The following is an 18,235-nucleotide window of genomic DNA, read 5'->3' as shown; positions in this document are numbered from 1 at the left end:
AACCTCCAGAAAGTCCTATGTGTTTTAGGGCAATCCACAGCTCTGGCCTCCACACTCTTGCATTGGAGCCTTCCCCTTTACGGTCACTCTATGTTCTTCATTGGCACTGACTTTTCAAATTCTCTGGTACAAACATAATCTCAAGGAATACATTGCTGTGTTGGGGACAACCCGAGAGGAGGAACTACAAACACTGGAGTTCCCCTGAAAAATCAGGGTATCAGAACTGAAACAGTGCAGCTTCTTCTGCATGTTTCTCAGAAATTGACTTTAACAATGTACAATCAACGTATTGTCATGAAAACATGCTGATATTGCCCATCAGCTAAAGACGTTTGTTTTATTGAAGATGCACTGTACACCATTAGTTGTCATTAGCATTAGGTCATAGGGAATCCAAAGGCAATTTTGGATTGTTGGGTTTTCTGTTCTCTGCCTATAATTCATAAGGTCTGTACCTACTATGCTAAGCGCTGTGAGATGATATATGTTGCAAATCTGCGCTATATAAATAAAATTGAATTGAATTGAATTAGCCATCTTTCAGAGCAAGTCTATGAAAGAAAAATGCTGTAATTCTGTATTAAAACTGAGCTCTAATCTGTATCTGACTTTGTGATGTCTGCACCACATTACAGAAAGATATTACCAGAAATGTGTATATTCCCTGAAAACAGCTGTTAAATTAGCAGTCACTACTAAATGGAGAACGTAAAGTTGCTGCAATGTCTTTGTGTTGCTGCAGGCTGCAGGTTTTTCTGTTGTACAATGATAACCCATGAGCTGTAGGACTCATCAGCACCTATACTGCACTCTACCAAAGTCAGCTAGCTACACAGCTAAATTCACAGAACGACACCTGACAACTAACTCCAGGGTATTACACAGCTGAAGTTATTAAAAGATAGATGAAGTCAAAAAAGACAAGACAGTGAAATACACAGTTCAAGCTAACAATGTAGCTTAAGTCAAAGGGCTAAGATATCCGTGGCGAGCCTCAGCTAAAACTAAAGCTAAGTTTCATTATGGATTTTCCCCAACATGCCAGCTGTAAGTGAAAAACGCCCATTTGATAATTGACATTTTGGTGATTGACTTTGTTTTTGTTGCATAATTAAATGTGGCAGCAGCTAAATGAGCAATGGTGGAAATGAAAAAAACTAAACAAAACAACAAAACAAACAAACAAAAAACAAGTCCTAACCTTGATTAGCACACCTTGCTAGGCTAAGCTATAGCTCATTGTTTTGACCTTGACCTTGCAGTATTATTAAAACTATAATAATAATAATTATTATTATTATTATGAATTAAATTAGTTTTGTAATGTGGTTTAACTGAAAGAGAATTTTCCCAAACAAACTAGCTGAAACAGATCAGACAGCTGAGAAAATAAATTTGTTGACAGATAATGAAGACGAGCCAAATATTCAGCTTAGAGAGATATAAAATGGATTTTATTTTTCCCCAGACAATTGTTGACTTCTTTGCTTCCCCTCCACTTCTGGACTTCAGTTAGACTCTAGATCACCACTGCTTGTCTTTATTAGTATAGCTGGTTTTCAAACTACAAAGTTCTTTCTAAAGGAAAGTACTGAGACAATTTTCTGACAAACAAAACAAACAAACAAAAAAGCAGCCACAGTGAACCAATAGGAAGAGTAGTATCATTAGACTAGAATGTGAGAGCAGCATAACAAGTGCAGTTTTTATTAAGAGTTATAAATGGGATTTTCAGATGGTTGCCAATGTGATTAATTTAGCAAACACAAAGTTCTATTCCAAGGGCACCGGGGAGCTTTGACGGACAGATCCTCAGAGAACCGGCAAGTGATGAAGCCTCATGAATACATTCATCCTGTATGAGTACCTAAAGGTTGTTTAAAAAAAAACAGATAAGCAGATTAAAGGCAGGACTCCTCTCAGTAAGCAGGAGGTTAGTGCTACAGTCTGATACCTCAAAGATCCTGTCACCAGTCTGAAGATACGAATCCCTCCCTCCCTCACACACACACACACACACACACACACACACACACACACACACACACACACTCCACATCTCTATTAACAGCATGAGTGTGTCTACTTTTAATAACCATGAACACACTCACTCATCTGTCCTCTACTCTGGGATATTTTATTCAGCAGCAGTCTGTAATGCTGCTCACATATCTGCACTGGGAGCTTCCTGCTCAGTAATTGCTGAATTAGTTCAATTTCAAAGTGCCTTTCTGATCCTCTCACAATGAGAGTTTGGGCAGTGTGTGTGTGTGCGTGTGCGTGTGCGTGTGCGTGTGTGTGTGTGTGTGTGTGTGTGTGTGTGTGTGTGTGTGTGTGTGTGTGTGTGTGTGTGTGTGTGTGAAGTCCAAGATGGCTCTCACTTAATCAGGCATGGATCATCCAGATCAAACAGACAGCATCATTTTCTCATTGAAATTTAAATACCAGTTGTGCGTGTTGAGGCTAGTGTTTCTTCTTTTTTGTTCCTTTGGTCCATCCAGTAAAATAAAAAGCTTCAAGGGTTGCATATACACAACTGATAACCCAAGCCAGGCCATGCTCTGTACTGCTGTTATACCCTGAGGAGCCACAACATTAAGACCACCTGTCTAATGTACTGTTAGACCTTCACATGCTGCCAAAGCAGCTCCGATCCACCGAGGCCACAACTCTATAAAACTTCTGAAGGTGCCCTTTGGAAGGAGGCACAAAGATGTTAGCAGCAGATCTTTAAAGCTCTGTAAGTTGTGGTTTGACACTCATGCGCATTAGTCAGGTTAAAGCATAACACCCTGCTGCCGGTTCATGGTTTATTCATGCTCACCATTGTATAGAATAAAATATATCCCAGACCTTTGGGACAATTAAGTTATTCATTTATTTTTGAGTGGTTCTAATGTCTTCGCTGAACCCAGACGAAAATTTATGTGAAGCCCACTGTGGCAGTAGTTTCCAGCTATCCAGTGCTGTTCAACCAAAGAGGATGTTTTGCTTGTATTTTTAGTTTACAAGTCTTAAATGATAATTGAAAAGATCAAGAATATTGTGACCGGTTGTCTGGATCTAAACTCTACATTGTGTACCAATGTATAATGACTCATCTTTAATGGCCTACTCAATTTGACCTACAGGAACTGTTTGGAGTTTTAGCTTGTGTTTTAATCATGTGTATCAGCTAACATTTGAAAATTTTGGCTTCTTTTGTTGAATGTAAAAAGGGATTTGCATAAACACACATTTAGATTTCTCTCATTAATATAAGAAATGTTAAATCGTTACCACTACCAACACTAAGCAGCCAACTGTGCAATGTACCTTATTCTTACATTTATCTGTGACATGCTCATCCAGCATGCAGCTGCGTCCCAACTCATAATTTCTGTAGACTGATGGCTAAAACCTAATTAATATCATATTCTAATATTCTAAGCTGTGTTTTCCAAGTGTTCTTGGACAGTAATGCACATACACACTCTGTATTAGATGTTGTTTAACCTGTACAATTCCATGTTGTGGAATATTTCTAACCCTTCACCGTGTCTTGAGGACAGAGATCTAATCAAAGGAATCTTATTTGTAACACAATTTTAAAACATCTCCAGTGTCACAACATGTGAACGTATAGTGTAAACTGATATAGTGGTTGCAGGTGTTACAGCAGCTCCTCAATCAATCAGTAGGGTTAGTCCTTACTGTGGAGTTCTGTGGTACACATCAACCCTTAGATCCTCCAGTGACTGGACTCTACACTCTCCCATAAGTGGGTCAAAAATGACCCATATAAAAAGCTATGTGTTTTTGTATGATTTTTGTCATTTTGGTTAAGAATAATCATTTGTATTATTGTTTGTAATATATTTTGGTCCACACAAGAATGATTTCATGTTTGAAATATGTTTACTTTTCATTTTATAACAGACTGAACATTTTGATAACTGAAAAAGAAGAATTTTACACAGAACAGCAATAGAAGAATGTCAACATCAATTTTGTAGACATTTTTCCACTTTTTTTCTCTAACTGTTGCTGCTCTCTGTCCCTCCAAGTTTGTGTATCACCTCTGTATGATGTTATCAGTGATAAAGAGCTTGGGGTAGTAATATCAATATTACAATTTCTCTCAAAGTGTAAAAAGTAACTTAAATATTTCAATTCAGTTATATCAAAAAGATGTTTTTTGAGGAATAACTGGAATATGAAATGAGAACTTTTCACTACAAACATATTTTAAAAAAATGACCTCACTCTGTCATTTCTGCCCCACTTATGCATGCATCCATCCATCCATCCATCCATCCATCCATCCATCCATCTTCTACCGCTGGTCCGGGTCGGGTCGCGGGGGCAGCAGCTTTAGGAGGGAAGCCCAGACCTCCCTCTCCCCGGCCACATCATCTAGCTCCTCCCGGGGGACCCCAAGGCGTTCCCAGGCCAGCTGGGAGACATAGTCTCTCCAGCGTGTCCTGGGTCTTCCCCGGGGCCTCCTCCCGGTGGGACGTGCCCTAAACACCTCACCGGGGAGGCTCATCTGGCTCCTCTCTACGCGGAGGAGCAGCGGCTCTACTCTGAGATCCTCCCGGATGGCCGAGCTTCTCACCCTATCTCTAAGGGAGAGCCCAGCCACCCTGCCGAGGAAACTCATTTCAGCCGCTTGTACCCGCGATCTTGTTCTTTCGGTCACTACCCAAAGCTCGTGACCATAGGTGAGGGTAGGAACGTAGATCGACCGGTAAATTGAGAGCTTCCCCCTTTCGGCTCAGCTCCCTCTTTACCACGACGGACCTGTACAGCGCCCGCATTACTGCGGACGCCGCAGCAATCCGCCGGTCGATCTCTCGCTCCATCCTTCCCTCACTCCTGAACAAGACCCCGTCCCACTTATGCATGTCAGGGTTAAATGGCTTTTAGTCTAATGACATATAAGACATGAGGTCCAGGTTTTCTGAAGAACATAAGAATAAGAAAGAGAGAGAAATATGATTCGTTTTAAGAATAAACAACCTGAAACACCTACATTTTGGGCACTTTCTTGAGCTAGTGCATTCTTGTTTTAACAGTTTCCTAAAACCTCTCCTCTACTTTTATAAATAAAACCCAAAGTCAATGCATTGAATTGTTAAACTGTCTTCTTTGCGATTTGACACAGCTTTCCAAGTGGCTGATTCAAAATGGAAATTAATTCCAGTAATACATAGTACAGAGAAAATATTAGTATCTGTGGTTGAAAGTCTTTCTCCCAGTAAATATCTTACCTTCCCTTATGGCTGTGAAGGGCGTTCCTTCCTCCTCTTGCAGACGAATTACCTTCAGAGCCACTAGTTTCCCATTCACCCTGGCAACAACACGAAGGACAATAAAATTATGGTAATCAGCTGGGGTTTTTGTGACATTAAAAAAAATCTATTAAAATCAGTGGAACTGGAGAACAGCGTGGATAGTTAAGTCAATGAAATGTAATTTAGCAGCAGTGGAGTGAGACCCGGGTACAAGGCCACAGGATTACAAGTGAATGAGGCTCACCAATCAAAGCTGTTGTAGTCAAAAGCGATGCAAAATAACATCATTACTGAGAAGATTAGAGCCTGTGGAGTTTTGTACAGTTACAGTGTTTGAACTTTCATTTTCTAGAATTTAATTAGCAAAACCTGCAGGGAAAGTACCAAAGCATAAAAGATGACTATTGAATCAATGAATGAAAACATCCATTCTATAGTGATTAAAACAAAGGAAACTAATTGCATGTGTGGGGTTTGCATCTCTACAGAAAGAGAAGAATTGTTGACATAAAAACTATGCTCTGTAACGGTTATTGCTTTTCCATTTCATTTTTTTATTTAGTTACAGCCCCGGTCCTGTTCAATTAAATGTAATATTCACCGCATTCATGAGTGGTTCTTATTAACTATAGAAAAGAGTGACTGGATTAGGCAAAGACTCGACGTGCACATGCTACTTACTTGCTCTTTCCCTTGTAAACTGTAGCATATGAACCTTCTCCCAGTTTCTCCAGCTTTTCATAGGAATCTGCCTTTCCAAATTTGGGGCTTGTGGGCTGAGGAAAAAGAAAGAGATACAAAAAAAGTCATATGAAAGGATGATTTGGTAACCCAGAAAAGAAAAGCCTCTGAGGATTTCTCACAAGACATTACAAGATTAAAATCTGGAGGCGCCTCACCGCATCATTGGGAGGTGCAATGTCAGTGAGGGGGAAGAGAAAGAATTTTACAAAAATCTTCTTTTCATTTAATTGTCAGCTCATAACTTTTCGACACTTTTCATTGTCGCTACACTTCAGAGACAAATAGGTAATAACTGCAGCTCTGAGGAAAAGTGTTCGTACCCAGTTGGTACAAAACAGAGGAACAAGCTCAACTTTAAAACTTCAACTTACTGAAAGCTATAATAAAATTTGCTGCTGTGCAATAGAAAATACAATTTAACAGCAGAAAAACTACATTGATAATACATTTTTTTAAATGTGAGATTCTTCAATGTAGCCACATTTTGCTTTGATATAAGTTTCGCTCGCTCTTCATTCTCCAACCAGCTTCATGAGGTCATCACCTGGAGCTTTTCCAACAGTCTTGAAGGAATTCCCATGTCTTTGCTGCTTTCGCTCTCCCGGTATTCCAACTTATTCTAAACCCTCTCAGTTGGGCATAACTCTGTGATCATATAGGCCAGTTCATCTGATGCAGCACTCCATCAATCTGCTTCTTGGTCAAACAGCCCTTCCAATGCCTGGAGGTGCATTTTTTACTAACTGTTCTTGATGAATGATGGTCCATCTAATGGCAGAATGTTGTTGCAGTATGTTGAGGTAGCCATGTTGGTTAGGTATTGCCTTGAATTCTGAATAGAGCCAAACCAGACCCCCACACAATCAGTGCTCCTCTTAAATGCTTCATAGTTGGAACAACACATGAAGATGAAGTCCATTCACTTTGTCTGTTTCGGCAGCTACAATCAAAAATCTTAGACTGAAGTCCAGATTTCCACTGATCTAAAGTCCGTTTTTTGTCTTTCTTCTCTTCCCTGACTTGGTCTCCGTATTAGTTTATTTGCAGCAGTTTCACAAAGACTTATTTATTTTATTATCCCTTATTAATCCCACGAGGTGAAATTCTGATTTTTGCATATCTCCCCAATTGGAGGAGTCAGAGCGATGGGTCAGCCACAGTAGGGCACCCCCTGGAACAGGAAGGGTTAAGGGCCTTGCTCAAGGGCCCAACAGTGGCCACATCAGGGTTTGAACCTCTGACCTTCTGATCAGTAGTCCAGAGACTTAACCGTTGGGGGCAGTGGTGGTGCATATATATATATATATATATATATAGAGTGTATATGTATATATATATATATATATATATATATATATATATATATATATATATATATATATATATATATATATATATATATATATATATACATATATATATATATATATATATATACACACACACACACATATATATATATATATATATATATATATATATATATATATATATATATATATATATATATATATATATATATATATATATATATATATATATATATATATATATATAGTGTATATGTATATATATATAGACCAGTCCACCTTTGGATGCGACCAATCTAACAGCAAGTTTGCCAATGTGGTTGACCAGAAAGCAGCAAACACTTGCTAGAGTCCCAGCCTGGCCCCTTGTCTGCCTTCTCCTCTCTCTCTCCCTCCTTTTCTCCTCCTCGTCTCTCTCTTCCTCTCTCTTCCTCCTCTCCGTCTTTTCTACCTGCCTGTCTTCTCCTCGGCCCCGTTACCTCCCCGCTCTACGCTACGCACCTGGTCACACTGCTGATTCCAGCACGGTGGATACAGCTGTGCAGGAAGCACAGCTGCTCCAGATCAGCCATCAGCTCCCTTTAAAAGCCAGCTCATCCCTCCAGTCTCTGCCGGGTCATAGCCAAAGCTTCAATGACAGTCAGTGGTAATTCTTACAGCATTCTGTTGCTGGTGCTTTTGGTGCATATTAATTCTCTGTCTTCTTCTGTCTGCAGTTCCCGTTGGCCTGTCCACTCTCAGCTCGAGTCTGTCTACCGGGCCGCCGCTCCCTGTCTTCTGCAGCTGGTGTCGATTCTGCCATTGCCCAGTCGCCCCGACGCATTTCCCGGATCACTGGTCCTCTTTGCTAGTCAGCCCTCGCCCTCCCTGCTTTGTTGCCCTGGCTTGTGAGCTCGCCGGATTTGGTTGTTAGTTGTTTTTTTTAGATCCGGTCACTATCCTTTAGTCATTTTCAGTTCTTAGTCTCGAGTTTGCTTAAGCCTGTTTTATCCTTAGTAATATTCCTAGAGTTTGGTTTATCCCTTGTCCCTAGTTGGCTTTGGTTTATTTGTATCTTACTTATTCTATTAAAATACATCTCCCTCGTTGAATCTGACCTGCCTGCGCCTGTACTGTATGTCTGCACTCTGGGTTCTGACTCTCCTCGCCGTAACATGATGTCTGTTTGACAATTCTCGAGCGGCTGCTTGAACAATCCCTTGAAGTATCCACCGGGAGAACTTGATTTAGCACAACCTCCTGAAGGGTGTCAAAATGTAACTCCCAAGGCTAATCTCCACAGCAGATGGAGGACAGCGGAAACAAAAGCAAAACTGGTTCAACAGCTACAAGTTCAGTTACAAGCTGGTAAGCTCTCACTGCTTAAAAGGCTTACTTGTCTCATCACCAGGCAGTTTTTGAAATGTTTAGCACCTGCAAGCGGGTCACCTCTTTCCTTTCAGCACTGAACAATAAACATCAACAGGAAAAATGAAGTGACTTCGTTGAGTGCACTTTATTTATCACACAAACTCACTGTACACTGAACCCCTGGAGACTTTGTTTTTAGTCCAGCATAGGTAAAAAGTTTTTGTGTTTATGTAATCATAAGCATAGCAACACTGGAACTTCCATTGTTAATTTATGTTCACTACTCTCATGTGTTTACAGAAAGCCCAAGACAACCTTCAAGAAATGTCTAAACCTCTGTGCAGTGTTTACTGCATCTCCACTGTCCTCTGCTTTACTTTCCCCCTCTTGTTATCTTTCTATCCTCTGTGGCACTAAGAAGCTCAGCATTTCCGAGCACTTCTCCAAACAAATTAGACTTCCTCCTGGGATCAAGCAGGAAGTGAAGCTCTATCTGTGAAACAACTCAGTTGGACAGTAAGATATTCTTCTCCTGATGGCTCGAGGAACCTTTCAGAGAGACTTGTGACTACAAAGGGATTTTGTTCTAATGCATTTTTCATCCATAAAAAACAGACATTTTTCATTTTTTTTCTTTCATGTGTGCTCTGCATCAACCGTTTATCCCCCACATGCCCCTCAACTCCACCCCACTGAAAATTTCCCTACTGTGGGATTAATAAAGGGTTATCTTACCTCATCTTATCTTACAACTGTACATTCTTACTTGAGATAAAGTCCGGGATTGCCAGTCAAATTTGAAAAACTACTAGGAAAGTTCTGTACAAACAAAAATATACCAGAGGTGGATAATCAGTCGGGCAAAGCAGCTAGCCGCCTCCACAACCCCAGAAGCCCTCAGAGTCCCAGGTTCACTCTAAATCATCTGGGTCTACATCATATGATTAATTACAATGTTATTAGAAATGTGCATTTCATGACGGATCCTCCTTTATAGACATGTTGGCCATAATACACAGAAAACCTTGGGCATGGTTGTATATTCCATCATAGAAGAACTGTCAGATTGCATCCAGTAAACACTCTCATCATCAATACATGGAACAATGATTGTCATTGCTTGTTTATGTAAAATTGCTTTGGTTGTCACTCAGCAACCCAAAGATGTTGAGCTGACTATCCCAGACAACTGGGAAACTAGCAAATATTCACATTTGACAAGTGTTAACAGACCATTTTTGCTTAAAATAAGTTGAATGATTCATCAATGACCAACACTGCTGCATAAGGATTTTCAGTAGACGTTTCTGTGTGCATGGGCAAAATGAGAATGAAGAGGAGCCCACAATCACATTTTTGCTCCAGGATGTTGGCAAAACCTACATGATCTGACACTGTAATCATGTTTAACTACTTAAAAGAGGATTGAATGGAGCATCTCAAACCAAAGCTCCAGCAGTAACTAGTAAAATGTTGTCAATACACACCTTCTGATGTACTAAGATGCCCCGCAGAGGCAATAAATTTCAAGTTCACCTCCATTTTAATGCAGAAAACTCTGAGGGTGTGTGAAGTAAAAGCAAAAGCAGAAGAATGACCCCAGGTAACTACATATCCAGCAATTCCACAAACAAATGGCTGCCACTTTGCAAACTAATGGCTTGCTGGTTTTACCGCAAGCATCAAAAGAAGTGGAAGAAGTGGAGTGTACCATCTGAGACCAGACTTCTTTCTAGTGGGACTGTATTGGATTTTCCCACTTAGCATAAAAGATGAGTGCAGTATTCAAAAGTGTTTCGCTGCCAAATGCATTCTCAAGGTAATGCCTGATAACCTAAGAGCAGTCCGCTATATGTCTTTCAGTTGAGCGATTTGCAAAATGCTGATTGACATTGAAGTCAACTGGTTTGTATGAGAAAAAAAAAACTGAACAATTTACACATTTTCATAATTATGGCTGAAACAATTCATTAGTGTCTCACTGTGATGCTGGCAGGCAATCAGTCAAGCCTCATATCACCCCTATTAAATCTTATTTGTGTGCACATTCATTCGGCCTTTCACATTTGGAGCTAAATTTTAAAAAAAAGGAATCACATACATAAAAAAAAAAAAAAACGAAAATCTCATTTACATGATTAAGAAAATGGCTTTGTTTGCAAACAGCCTTCAATTAAGCATGTGAAGGGATACAAGCTGGCAAATTTGTTGTCAGATAAACAATATGAAAAGAGCTCAGCTGCAACAACAAAATACGTGAGAAAACTCCAGGCAGTTGGTGCACTGACAGCCTCTGAAAAGTCATGCTGTGTCAAAGAAGTGAATGCTGCAGTTTGAAGTGTTTGTAGTCAAATGATATCATAGATTTTTGGACTAAATCTACTTCACAGTGATATTTCGTGGCATCTGACATGCATAATGTTCAAATGTAATCAGATTGAAAATCAATAAATTAGACGTTCACTACTACTACGTTTGACCCTTCTAAGACTGTATAGTCAACAGTGGGCTCTTGGGCACAAACACTGTTATGACATACAGGAGGAGCAACATAGTAGTAGCATTATAAGTTTTTTGTGATTGTCTAGTATCTCTGTGGAAGTTGTGTCTCTATTTTCATTTCAGTCTATTTATGATATTTTCTGAGGTCTTCCAAGAGTTTTCAAGTCTTTTTATGTATTTTAATTTTTAAATTTCAGTTGTTTTGCATGACTTTGTGTTCATCCTGTGTCTATTTTTGTTATTTTGTGTTTCTTTGTAATAATTTTGCATTTCTTCATGTCTTTTTTTTCAAACTCATGACATCAATTTTCTATTAACGTTGCAACAAAATTTAAAAAGTCAGGTGTTAACATGTGCATACAATGTATTTTTATATAATAGAACAAACATCGTGAGCAAAAATAAGCAGTAGACACCAAGGCCAATTGTTTCCTCCATGAAACTGCAGTGTACCGATGACTGTCTGAAAAAGCTGGATTCAAACAGCCATGGTTTCATAAGAAACAAACCTTAGGAACCAATCCTGTTAACTTGCAGGGTGGGGCTCTCTATATCATTACTCTTTTCCAGAATTTTTACTTGCATGGCTGAACTACTCCCATATTTCAACTTGCCATTGCGTCACACAGAGTACTGTTAGGCTGCCAGAGGCTTGGGTGAGCTGGTGTGCTTGAGTGGCAGTAAGTGGTGGGATGGGTTGGTGTAGTTACAGACTTTATAGATCTACATTTCTAGAGGAAGATATAATGTAGCTTCATTCTATCTATGCAGGACAGCATTATAACCATAGAAAAACAATGAGTACCGTATTTTCCGCACTCTAAGGCGCACTTAAAAGCCTTTAATTTTCTCAAAAATCGACGGTGCACCTTTTAACCCGGTGCACCTTACGTGTGCACTGAGTTCCAAAATCTGCGCCCATATCACCACTACTGTGAAAAACCAAGTGAAGCAAATGAATTCGGAGCTTGCCAATATTCCAGGAGGATTAACAAAAGAACTCCAACCGCTGGACATTGGTGTAAACAGGGTGTTCAAAGTGAAGTTGCGAGCGTCGTGGGAGCGATGGATGAGAGACGGTGAACACACCTTTAGTAAGACTGGGAGGCAGCGCCGGGCGAGTTACGCTACCACATGTGAATGGATTGTGGATGCCTGGGCTAAGGTATCTGCTTTGATTGTCGTCCGAGCTTTCGCGAAAGCCGGCATCATTGCTGAACAGCCACCCGGCAACGAGACTGACTCCGACAATGACGAGAGGGAACCCGGCATGTTTGATGGCGAAATTGCCCAGCTGTTCAATTCAGATAGAGAAGATGAGGACTTCGATGGATTTGTGACAAAAAGATTGATCAAAAAATAATGTGTGTATTTTTAAATACGTAGTAGAATAAAGTTCAACCAAACTCACTGTTTTACTTCCGTTACCTTGTTTTAGCATGCGCCTTATAATACGGTGTGCCTTATGTATGGCTTAAGTACAGAAATAGACCCCGTAATTGAGACTGCGCCTTACAATCCGGTGCGCCTTATGGTGCAGAAAATATGGTAAATGTGTCATTTTGACACACTGAATTCAAGCTTGAAAGCTGCTTTGGGTGGAATTTTCACTGTGAACTGGTTGCGCTCCTCTCTTCTTCTTTCATCACAAATTAACTACGTCCCATTCACTCATCACATTTAGCACATAAAATACATTTTGCAGTTACAGCTGCTAAAAATGTTCATTAGTTTGCCTGCATGGTCTTCTTATGCTGCTGTAAACTCAGAACCATGAAATGCAGTAAAACTGTATTCTACCCCTCAGCTATCGTCATGAGGAGCAGGCTTTGTGATAACTCACTGCCTCAGTTGCTTCAGACTGATTTAATGTGATTGATTTTTGGGTTTTGCCTTCCAGGTAAGCTGTTTCAACCAGCTGACTGGTGGTCTGACAGGCAGAGGAAGCTCTTACCTGTAGCTGCTGTACAAACACCTGGCCACATGTGTGAATGAGCTGCAGCAGGCGATTTTAGACTATTGTTAAGTACTGTCAAACGCTGGACAAAAATAAAAAGGGACTAATGATAAGCAAAAGAAAAACCTCTACCCCCATCCTATCTCAGAAGTACAAGCTGTGTTTCCATGGCAACACTGGCACAACTGTTGTCTGCGTTCTCACCCACTGTTTATCAAACAGAGGCGCTGCTCACCAAACACTGTATCATCAGCACCGCCGCTCATGGTGACTTTTCATTTGGTGTTCCTCCTGCTTAATTATCTTGTCTGTTTGTTTGAACTATTGAACTGCTGTCAGGTTGCCATGTTTGTTGCCGCTTTAGCTGCAAAGTGATCTATACCTAAACCTCAGCTCACTGATTATACTGTACATGACAACCTGCTGTTTAGATGCATGCAAAGGAGATGAATAAGTCACCCCAACACTAGGAATTATTGCTTTCTGTTTGTGTATGGACTAAATAAACAAGAGACACATATTAATCAGTGAGCTCTGGGGGCAGTTTAAACTCTTGAGAGAGCCAAGGCAAGCTGCTTCAGGTCTAAGCCAGTCTCCTGACTTCTCAATCTAATCATAACTCACATAAAAAAGTGAGTAAATTATCTCAAAATGAGGAAAAGTCATCATTATATGGCATTTCTGGTGCACAGCAGTGTCAAGTTCCTGTATGTAAACTACCTCAAGCTACAGGTAATAGCAGCAAAGGACAATGCCACAACAGTCTACAGGATTTAGGTCTGCTAAAGACAGTCACGGATTGAACTGCATTGTTGAAAGTTGGTGTTTTATGTCACCAAGTTTACAAGAGTCAGCGTGGGCCCCTCTGCATACATTCACATGCACTTTAAAAATTGTATCCATGCGATGAAGATGCTACAAGGGCAACAGTGTGCCTACTCAGTTACCAACTACTGCACATGTATGGAACTGAATGTTTCAAGTGAATTCCTGTGGACAAGAAAAATAGCAGAACAACAGATCCGTGAATGTCAGAACCTTCCTTCCACACCAGAGTACGATCAATGCCCAACTGATGAACCTTTATCTCGTTTGCAAAATGAGCATTTATGCAAACACCAGCAAATTAAAGGCAAGAAAGATTTTGGCCTCAAATTCCTCTTTATTTTCTCTTGATGAAGCTTTGAAACCACATATTGTCTTGTTACTGACCGACAACGCTAAAAGTGTTTCAACAAACAACCTGTGATACATATATATAAAAATGAGTTATCAGATGCAGCATTATGTTCAAACTAGTGGAACAACATGATTCAAAAAAAGTACCTAATTAATTAGAGGTTTTGTAATTAATTGATCATGATTAATCGCATTTTTGTCAAACAGCAATATTTGACACAATAAGTAAGTTTTTTGATTCAAATACATTTAGTTTGATGATTGAATCAATGAATAGACATAAGTGAACTTAAACAACAAAATTGTTTGTTTCATTTCTATTTATCTGCATTTTTCATCTGTCTGCTACATTCACAGATTACTGTGAACTCAAAGTGTAATTATAGCGATTATATTCAACATTTTAAGACTTTAAGTAAACTCAAGCACTTTCAATGTCTTGAAAAAAGTGGTCTATTATGGGATGGCTACACTGTTTGCTGGTACCAGGACTGTCATAGTTAATGTGTCCACAGGATCGTCAATTTCTCGCATCCCATTCATTGTCTATGTGAAATGCACCACACTGCATGCTGGTTGCATAGAAGCACATTTGGAGCTGTGTTCCGTTGCGTTTCCCCACAGCTCATTTGCATCAAGTAGACTTGACTTCTCCTTTATGCCAATTCAGTGCGGGCAGAGGAGGTCTGACGCATCGCAAAATATTTGTTAAATGCCTAAAATTAACTAAAATGAGGACAGATTCAGTAACTGTATAGCTTATTTCAACTGCTTTCAGAAATACTTGTTGCTGAAGCGCTTTTATAATAAAAGACAAAGCTTGCGGCCGAGCAGCCATGTTGGTCTGACGTTTGTTCCAGACTGAAGCTAAAGGCGGTCATGTGAGCAGCTAGTGGCTCACTATAGTGCTTCCTGTGCTTCTTCTTCATGACTGACAAACAGACTTTAGCTTCATTACTGCCACCTGCCAGGCTGGAGTGTTTATCAGTGCTACCAGTGTGTCAGAAATTAGGGAACTGACGGATTATTTTTTTTCTGTAATTAATTAAATCAATTACTGCATTAAACTCCAGCCCCAGTTCAAACATAATGTTCAATGGTGTTTTCAACTGATAACTTAGCATCTCTTGTTAATTTGCTCTTTAAAAGTCAACTCTTATTATGATTTGGACATGAACTGTATATGAATATACAGTCAGGTCCACAAATATTTGGACACTGACACAATTTTCACAGTATTTTTCAGTATTTCTTCATTCCATGGTGTTCCGGGTCTTTTGGTGTTGCTGAGCTCATCAGGTCCTTTCTTTTTAAGAATGTATCAAACAGCTGATTTGGCTACATTGAATGATTTTGCCATCTCTCTGATGGGTTTGTTTAGATTTTTCAGCCTAATGATGGCTCGCTTCACTGATAGTGATGCTCTTTGGACTTCATATTGAGAGTTGACCTCATCAGATTCCAAACACAAATACCACACTTGAAGTGAACTCTAGACCTTTGATCTGCTCCTTGTAAATGAAATAATGAGGGAATAACACACACCTGGCCATGGAACAGCTGAGCAGCCAACTGTCCAACTACCTTTGGTCCCTTCAAAAAGGAGGAGGGCACATATAAAATGTGTTGTAATTCCTACACTGTTGAGGTGATTTGGATGTAAATACCCTTAAATTAAAGCTGAAAGTCTGGACTTGAGGCACATCTTGATTGTTTCATTTCAAATCCATTGTGGTGGTATACACAGCTGAAATGCTTGTGTCAGTGTCCAAGTATTTATGGAGCTGACTGTATTTAAGTATTGTGCATCGTTGTCACTGAGAAGCTCCGCATCCTATTTTTTTTTGGTTGTTATGGTGATAGTCTGAAAAAAACGACACTAGAATCAGTCTCTTTAGCTAGGCCTTACTGTTATCTACAGTTTAATAAGGCTGCAAATAGATTTAGAATTGCAAACACTTAAAAGTGTTTACGGTAGTTAAAATGTCCATTTACAAAAAGTTAATCTGCACCTTCCAGACAATCACAATCCACAATTATCACTGGTTTCATCTAATTAACAGACATATTTTACACTAAATATAATCACAAGCTTAACAACTTCCCTGTAGTTGTCAGCATTGCTACTCTTTGTGTATAAAGAGGACAAACATATGGACAGTGTTTTTTGTTTTTAAATGAATGCAGATCTTTTTTGCACTGACTGTTCTAAAGCCTCTGGCTGCTGGACAAGGCTGTCCACATTTGCATTGGCTGCGACGAATCCATGCTGAACTCCCACAAGTACATCTGTTCCCCTTTGCTGTTGTTTATTTCACATAGTACCAGGATGAGTTCAAGATTTATTTTCTTTTTATTTTAAGAGAGGGTGGAAGGCATGCAGCGGGTCCTGCAATAACTCGAACTCAATCCATGGCCACTGCATCAGGGACTTTTGGCCCCTATTCTTAGGTTGCCCGCTCAACCAGTTGAGCTACTGGGGGCGCCTGGACTTTAGATTAGACTAGCTAATTAATTAGTCTGGCAGGGGTTAGCTCATTTCTGTTAGCCAGCCAAGTCTCCTGTCACAGTTGAAAATATATCAAAATTAAAATCAAACAATGAGATGGCAAGTTCATGATCAAACAATGGATTTTTTTCTGTTTTTTAAACTGAAAAATGCCCATATTTTGGTTTTTATTCATATTTTTTATTTTTTTTTTTTGGGGGGGGGGGGTAAATCTGTAACTGCCACAGTCACGTATTTCGGATCAGAATCCTTTATGAAACTGAAACTGAATTTTATCATGCTAACAGTGGAACAGAAAAGGTTTATTATGTAGATCCAATTAACTCCATTTTGAAACAGCTGGATCATTTCTCCAGTCAAAACAGCCTAAAGAAGTCCAAATTAGTGAGGTAACGTGCACTCTGCTCCCTGGGATCTCTAATAGCCTGATTTATGATACTGAAGGGTGAAAAAGTGGATTAGAAGAAAAATAAGACATTAAATTTTTCTTGAAAATGACTTATATAAATCAAAATGATTGTTTTTATTATTTGAGTGGATTAGTTCAGTAGCTCCACAGCCATCACTACTAGTAGGTGTAATTCTTTAGCCACCAATAAGCCCTACTTAAGCACTAGGATGTGTGATGCATTTAAATGTAATCATGTCCAAGGAACTAACACTTTTGTTCTGACTAAATTTCAGCTTAAGGACAGCTTGTGGATCCGGGGCTAAGTACTCTACTGAATGTGTGGTAATGGTCCCGGAAAGCGGTACTTACAGAACTAGGGCTGGAGTGCCGGCGCAGTTTGGGCGACTCTTTGCCGGCAGATGAGCTCTTGGCGTTGATGCAGGCATTGTTCTCAGAGTGGACTCTCTTCACCTGGCTGGCCGGCTTCTCAAACGGGTCGAAGCCACTCTGCGTGCGCTGAACTCTCACCTTCTTGTCCTCAGGGATGGTGTCCAGGGGCTTGATGACCGAGTCTGTTCCCTGACAGCTGCGTGTGGACATCTTTGTGACACATATCTGTCAAAAAGGGAAGAGGAAGAGAAGGGAAGAAAGGAGGGTAAAGATAAAAGTGAGCATTAAAGGAAAAAAACCCCATCTGCGATTACCAGTGTTCAGCCAAAAACTGACTGTGTGCCCGTCTTCCAGATCCCGCCTGTTTTTCATCTCTCTGTCAGCCTGGGTTTCTTCCCTCCCCGTAGAGCCTCGCTACTACCTCTCTGCTAGGATGAGAGCCTTTTCATCTCGATCTCTCTTTTCTCTGATCAAAACAGCTCCAGCCTCTGTCAGCTCTGCTGCACACACATAACCGGCTGCTGCTGCTGCACCCATGCTGCACATTCGCACCGTTCCACCTTATCTCTGACACACATCGACACATCCATACAATTGTGCAGACACGCTACAGATAGTCTACAA

At 40.0% G+C, this 18,235-nt stretch overlaps 1 protein-coding gene across 3 annotated transcripts in view; it reads right to left on the bottom strand.

Annotated features, from left to right (window-relative positions):
• cdk14 (cyclin-dependent kinase 14) overlaps positions 1 to 18,235 on the bottom strand; it is a 241,646-nt gene that overhangs the window by 147,058 nt on the left and 76,353 nt on the right. For all 3 annotated transcript variants that reach the window (XM_055013998.1, XM_055013999.1, XM_055014000.1), the window contains 3 exons: positions 17,591 to 17,836; positions 5,961 to 6,055; positions 5,256 to 5,335 (listed from right to left, as the gene is read on the bottom strand). In XM_055013998.1, coding sequence (XP_054869973.1) covers positions 5,256 to 5,335; positions 5,961 to 6,055; positions 17,591 to 17,836 — 421 coding nt within the window. The remainder of the gene's footprint in view (positions 1 to 5,255; positions 5,336 to 5,960; positions 6,056 to 17,590; positions 17,837 to 18,235) is intronic.

This window comes from Amphiprion ocellaris, chromosome 9, assembly GCF_022539595.1.
Source record: "Amphiprion ocellaris isolate individual 3 ecotype Okinawa chromosome 9, ASM2253959v1, whole genome shotgun sequence".
Classification (NCBI taxonomy): Eukaryota; Metazoa; Chordata; class Actinopteri; family Pomacentridae; genus Amphiprion; species Amphiprion ocellaris.
This window is presented reverse-complemented; position numbering and strand designations above follow the sequence as displayed.